The 6961-nt window shown below is 37.8% G+C and overlaps 1 protein-coding gene across 1 annotated transcript; it reads right to left on the bottom strand.

Annotated features, from left to right (window-relative positions):
* Positions 1 to 318: 318 nt before the first annotated feature.
* Positions 319 to 1263, bottom strand: LOC139018106 (olfactory receptor 51I2-like). Its single transcript, XM_070426747.1, has one exon. The coding sequence runs from the start codon at positions 1261 to 1263 to the stop codon at positions 319 to 321; it is 945 nt and encodes a 314-aa protein (XP_070282848.1).
* Positions 1264 to 6961: the final 5698 nt, after the last annotated feature.

Genomic DNA, 6961 nt, shown 5'->3' with positions numbered 1-6961 from the left:
TGATATGTATGCATTCGTTTTTGAAATGTATTTGACTAATAAAATTGGCAACCTCAGACATTTCATTACAATGTAAGACAGCTGATATTTTGAGTTATGGGTTTTAGTCAGACTATACCATACAACCAATGGCAGGTACCCAATCACAGGTCCATGCATAGCAGGAGATAGAAATCCTCCAAAAGAATAGCAGAGTATACACCCACACACACACACACACACACACACACACACACACACACACACAGAAATAACAACAACAAAAAATAAAACCCCAAAAACATAGGGTACATGAATTTCCAGAAGCTTTCTTCTTGATCACAGCTCAGATCCCAATAACATTTTACGTAATCTCTTACGAATCTCCTTAGTCTTAATGGAATAAATAATTGGGTTGAGCATTGGAGGCACAAAGAGATAAACCAGGGACATGAACTTGTGCACAAGCTCAGAGGAGTGTTTCCCAAATCGGTGAATCATGGACACACTAACCATGGGCACATAAAAGATAAGCACAGCACAGATGTGTGACACACAAGTGTTGAGTGTCTTAAGCCTTTCTTCCCGGGAGGCAATGGCCAACACAGAGCGCAGTATGAGAACGTAGGAGAGAACGATGAGCACTGAGTCTACACCAAAGGCAGAGATGACAATGAACAGGCCATACATGCTATTGATGGTGGTATCTCCACAAGGCAAGCGGATGAGGTCTGGGTGCAAGCAGTAGGAATGGGTCAGCATGTTGGCCTCACAGAATGGCAGCCTCCTCAGAAGAAAAGGCAGTGGGAAGACCATGCAGAAGCTGCGGATGATGATGGATAGGCCCATGTGAACCACACGGATATCAGTGAGCACCGATGAATAACGCAAGGGGTTACAGATGGCCACATACCGGTCAAAACTCATAGCCAGCAGGATCCCAGACTCTGTCCAGGAAAAAAAGTGGATGAAGAACATCTGGGTCAGGCAGGCATCAAAGGCAATCTCTGGGGCATGGAAACACAAGACAGCCAGTACAGTGGGCAATGTAGAAAAGGACACACCCAAGTCATTGACAGATAGCAGAGACAGGAAGTAGTACATTGGCTGGTGCAAGCTCTGCTCCTCCTTTATGATGAAGAGAATTAGAATGTTGCCCAGGACGGAGATAGCATAAAGCAGCAAGATGCAGGCAGTTAACCAGTGCTCCAGGCCCTCCATCTCTGGGAAGGCTGTTAGTGTGAAGCTGGTAATGCTTGAGATGTTAGTCTCAAAACTTTTCATGAGGTCCATGAGTAGCTTTTAAGGAAATACAACCAGAGTGAAGTGAGGTCAGACAGTGAAGGATCTTAAGACCAAGAGTGGTCACTGTTCTCAAGATGGAAGGGACAATGACATTTATATTTGATACCAAAGATCATGAAAGGGTAAGGAAGAATTAGATCAGGGGTCAATGGCCCTAGCTCAGACATTCCGCAGTCTGATCATATCCACAAATGGGTCATGGACTCCAACTCCTTCCTCACAAAAATCCTTTGACTTTTTTTTTTCTTTTGGACATTATCTCTTACTCTTCTTTCTCTGCCTTTTGTATAGAACGACTCAAATCTTTTCCAGTGTTAGAAATTGTTTTTGTCCTTTTTCTCTACCAAGTGTTATCCACCATATTCTTCAAGAAGCAAGATACAGCCCTAACTGGTTTGCTCAGTGGTTAGAGCGTTGGCCCTCAGACTTAAGGGTCGTGGGTTTGATTCCAGTCAAGGGCATGTACCTCAGTTGCAGACTCCAGTCAGGGTGTGTGGGGGTGGCAACCAATTAAGGTGCCTCTCTCACATTGATGCTTCTCTCCGTCCCTCCCTTCCATTCTCTCTAAAAAAAAAATCAATGGAAAAAATAGGCTTAGGTGAGGATTAACAAAACAAAAAAAAACGAAGCAAGATACCATGAGTCCTCCATGAAGTTCTTTCTTTAATACTCTCTACTTACTAATGCATTTCCTCTGGAACAGGTGGGAACATTTTTGTCTATATTCTGAGCTGAGTCTCCTCTCTTGCTTGCACTAAAGCATCATTCCTCATCCTCTCTTTGTTGCCTGAGACCTTCACTTATTCACCAAGGGTCCAGAACCTCATGCTCCTTCACTTCTGATTGCTCATGGTTATTCTCTCTGACATGTTTACATCGATTTGCTCTGTTTAGATTAAATATTCTCAAATTGTGCTGCATGTTGGAATCACTTGAGGAAGTTTAAAATATATATATAGTCATGTTTTTTTCTGTTTGTTTGTTTTTTTTTTGCTGGAGCCTTGCTCATACCAGTTAAACCAGAAACTCTAGCAGTGGAACTCAAGAATCAGTATTTTTTTTTAACTTCTCAAGTGATTCCAATAGGCAGGCAAATTTGAAAACTAGAGGTTTAGATGATTTCTAAGAGCTTCACATATGTCCTACCTCACAGCAATTTCTTTATTGAGGATTAATTTCAGGATTTACTATCATAGAAAACAAGGAATAACAAAAAGCCTCTTATTGCCCTCACATGTTCTTCTAGTAATCACTCATTCCTCTGCTCTCTTTATAACTAATATCTTCAAAAATACTTTCCACTCATAATGTCCTTCTAATCTCTTCTCTGTGTGGCAATGATCCCAAATGTATGTCTCTAGCTCAGACTTCTCTTCTAGCTCTAGACTCAGCATCCAACTCCATATCGACTTAAATAGCTCATCAGCATCTCTACACAACAAATTCGAAGTTGAACTTTTTAGTTATCACCATACTTAATCCTCTCAAATATATATCATCTTATAAAAATCCATCACCAAGCCAGAAAAACCTCATTTTCTCTCATGCCCAGATATAATTACTCTATTACCACCTCTTTAAAATATACTTAGCACTGCTTTCCTCTCTATTTCACTTCCAACTGTAATTTATCACTAAGCATCTTTTACCAGGATTTCTTCAAGACCTTCCTTGGTGATTGACCAACTTAATGTCATGCCCCTCTCTAATGCATTACTCACAAAACAGCCAAATTATTTGTTTATAATACAAATAAAAAGATGTTATACTCCTACTGAAAAATCTTCCAATGGCTTCTCTTTCCTTTTGAAATAAAATTCAGATAGAATTCAAGCATCTTTACTATGGCATACAGCAGCATTAACACTACCTGAAAACTTACCTTCCAATTATTCTAATCATCCATTATGGTCGTATATCCCTGTTGTATGTCCTCAGACATATTTTTATTCATGACTTTTATCACACTTTAGAATTACAATAGATTATTATATATGTTTGGTTATTTAATTAGTATCTTTCTCCCACAATAAATAATAAATTCCCATAATTGTCTGTTTTCTTTCTTATTTTATCCTCAATGCTTAGCCATGTCACTGTGCATAGAGCCCTGGATTAGGTCTCAAGAATTACCAGTTCTAGTTCTAATCAATAAATACTGATTACACAAATAAATTATTTTAGAAAGAAGGTATTATAAGCTTCTTCAAATATTTGTACCTTAATCACTCAGAAATTTGAAGCTATGAATGAGATTTCTACAGACCTCCGTGAGGGAAGAGCTGAAATCCCCATTTACCTCTGCAGGGCAGCTCTGGTAGATGGGAGGAGAGAGGCAGGTGAAGTGTCTACTAGAAAAGAAACACTAAGAGCTCTGACACTGCACCCAACCTCCCTGCCAGCCTCCACCCACTCCATGCCCTGAGCTGTAAAACTGCCTCTTCAGAGTCCCCTGAGCCCAGTGTATCCCATGGCTCAGAGATGGCTGGGGCAAGAGGGAATACAAAAATTGGGGGTGGATGGCTCCTCTGTGACCTGACATTTCTTTGAAACTGTGAGGTTTCAAAGAAACTAAGAGTTAGAACTGGATTGTTCTTCATTTTACAGAGGAGGATATGATGCCCAGAAATAATCCATTCAGTAAGTGAAAACCAGAGCTGGATTGAATCCCAGGTCCTCTGACTCTCACAGCAAGTTTGAAAGAAAAGCAGTTTCTGTCTTATCTTTCAATTCACTTTCCAAATTACAAAAATACTCCAAATTACATCATATTATTTCCATTACCAGTATGATAAAGTTCAAAATTTATATGGGCCTGTGCTATGACACTGCCTTCCTTTCAAATTTTATCTTGAGCCATTTCCCCTTTGTTTTTTTGTTTTTTGTTTTTCTATTCCAACCATAATCATCTTTCAGTTCCTTGACTATGCAAGGCTTACTCCTTCCTCATGGCCTTGGCAAATCTACTTCCCATGTCTTGGAAGCTTTTCCCCATTTATCTTCCCTTCTCCTGGCTAGCATCTTATCCATTAGCTGGCTCTTAGCTTAAACTGCCCTATGGAAGATTCACCTAACCTCTTAGCCTAATAAATGTTTACACTACATTCTCCATTGGTCTTTTCTAGCACCTGCAGAGTTGTGATTATTGATTTAATGCAAACAATAAGTTATGTATCCAATGCCTCTCTCCTACATTACTATGTAAATTCCATGAAAGATAAGACTATGTCTTTCTTATTCTTTAATACACTCAAAGCACTCAGCATAGGGTTTAGCAAATAGTAAGCATTCAAATAATACGTTTGCCATTATAAACATATCAGTATAATAGCATCAGCCTTCTTTCCATCTGGAAAATGGGTTGCCATGGTATTTGGTGAATCATGTTTTAGGGTACAAAGGACATGAATACATCTGTTTAATTTATGCTGTTTTGTCAGTGTATCTAGATTCCTATCAGCTCCACAGTGCAGAATGACCTGCACTTGGTTGTTTACTTTTTAAAAAATTATGTATTTTTGCCCAATCTAAACCATCTATTCATTTCTAGATAGAATCTTTATAAAGTAACGGTATCACTTCCTACTTTAATTAATCTAAGCCAGTGTGCACCAGAGAAACCTTTGACCCTACAGGTTGTATGAACATGTCCCTTCTCTGGCCTACCACATATAGTAATCATGGCATCTTACCTCACTAGGTGATAACTATTTGCATCCATGTATACTAATTGAGCAGTTTATGTGTTGGTCAGCCCCTGTGCCTTATGAAATGGATACCACTGTTTTGCCTATAAGAAAACTGAGACACACGCACGTAAAAAACTTTTCCAAAAAGTGTAAGTGGCAGAACTGGCATTTAAATCGAGGCACTCTTTCTATTTTGTTTGTTAGTTTATATTGTTCATTTGATTCCACTTAACAAGTAAAATCACTTCTGCTTATTTCACTTAGCACAATACTCCACAGGTCCATCCATGCTGTTGCAAAAAGTAAGATTCCTTTCTTTTTCATAGCTGAGTAGTACTCCATTGTGTAAGAATACCATGGCTTTTTTATCCACTCATCTACTGAGGGGCACTTAGGTTGCTTCCAAATCTTGGCTATTGTAAATAATGCTGTAATCAACATAGGGGTGCAAATATTCTTTCAAAATAGGGTAACAGTTTTCTTTGAAGTATAAATGCTGGGTCATAAGGTAGTTCCATTTTTAATTTTGTGAGGGAACTCCATACTATTTTCCACAGTGGCAGTACCAATCTGCATTTTCACCAACAGTGCTTGAATGTACCCTTTTCTCCACATCACCAGCACTTGTGTGTTGATTTATTGATGGTAGCCATTCTGGCAAGTGTGAGGTGATATCTCATTGTAATTTTAATTTGCATTTCTCTGATGATTAGTGACTTTGAGCACCTTTACTTATGTCTATTGGTCATCTGTAAGTCCTCTTTGGAGATGTGCCTATTCAGGTCCTTTGCCCATTTATTAATTGGATTTTTTGGTTTTTTTTATAAGTATTTTCCTCATTGAGAACTTATATCTCAAGCAATGTACTAACCATCTTACTTCCATAGTTTCTAAACTATAAAAAACACAACAAGCTGGTTATTTTTATAGTAAGTTTACAAATGAGTAAAGTAAGGCTCAGAGAGATTGGGATTTTTCCAAGATTTTCATTGATCTTGGACAAAATTCACACTCTTTTTAATATAAACAAACAATCCATTTATTCAAAAAGCTTATGATTCAAATAGGGAATTACATACAGAGAAGGACAGAATCATACCTAGGTGCTGTGGTCTAATGCTACACAAATACATTAGAAGTGAATAAAAATAACAAAACATCTGTTTTTCCACTGTTGGAGGTGAGGGACCAGGTAGATGGAGGGCAGGTAATAAAGAAAGTGCTGGAAATGCTGAGTCAGTGTCTGTTTTGATAAATATTTAGAATGATCTGTAGTTTCAAGCATATAAAAATTGACAAGATATTTCAAGTAAAGGCTACCAAAACAAAAATATAGAAGCATAAAGCAACTTCTTGGCCTAACAATCGCGTGTAGTTCCATATAGTTGGAGCAAATTTTTATTTTTGGGGCATAGGGAAATAGTTAAGAGGAATAAGACATAAGAAATGGACACAGTGGTCATATTATTAAAGTACATTTTAAAGGAATTTGGACTTTATCCTTAATCAAAAAAGCCATTTAAGGCTATGAATGACTTAAGGCTAAGAATTTATAATCAGATAAATTCTTTAGGGAGATCATTCTGGCTGAAGCTTGGAAGAGTGAGAGAAAAGAATGGTGAACATGTGGGAGATATTGCCAGAGTGAAGTGAGGGGTAATATTGAAGGCCCAGAGTAAGCTAACAACAATGTTAATGTAGCAGCAACGATTGGATAAGCCAAAGTATAATTAGAATTTTTAGGACTTGGTACCCAATTAAAAATAAAGGGATAAAATAAAATAGCTCATTTCTCTCTCAAGGTTTGTTACATTACTAAAAGATTCCTCTAAAAAAAGTAGTAAATAGCAAAGTCCCAAAATGGCAAAATTGTTTCCCCTCATTTTAACCAGAAGACAATTTAACACATTAAGTAAATATACAGATATTGTTGTTGTTTTTTATAGAGGACAGACTTTTTGTTTCATTAGATACCTTTTCTGAAATCT

The sequence above is a fragment of the Myotis yumanensis genome, unplaced genomic scaffold (assembly GCF_028538775.1).
Source record: "Myotis yumanensis isolate MYYU_CA2020_CCGP unplaced genomic scaffold, mMyoYum1.0.hap1 SCAF_10, whole genome shotgun sequence".
Classification (NCBI taxonomy): Eukaryota; Metazoa; Chordata; class Mammalia; order Chiroptera; family Vespertilionidae; genus Myotis; species Myotis yumanensis.
The sequence above is the reverse complement of the archived record's forward strand: the minus strand, read 5'-3'. Positions and strand labels throughout refer to the sequence as shown.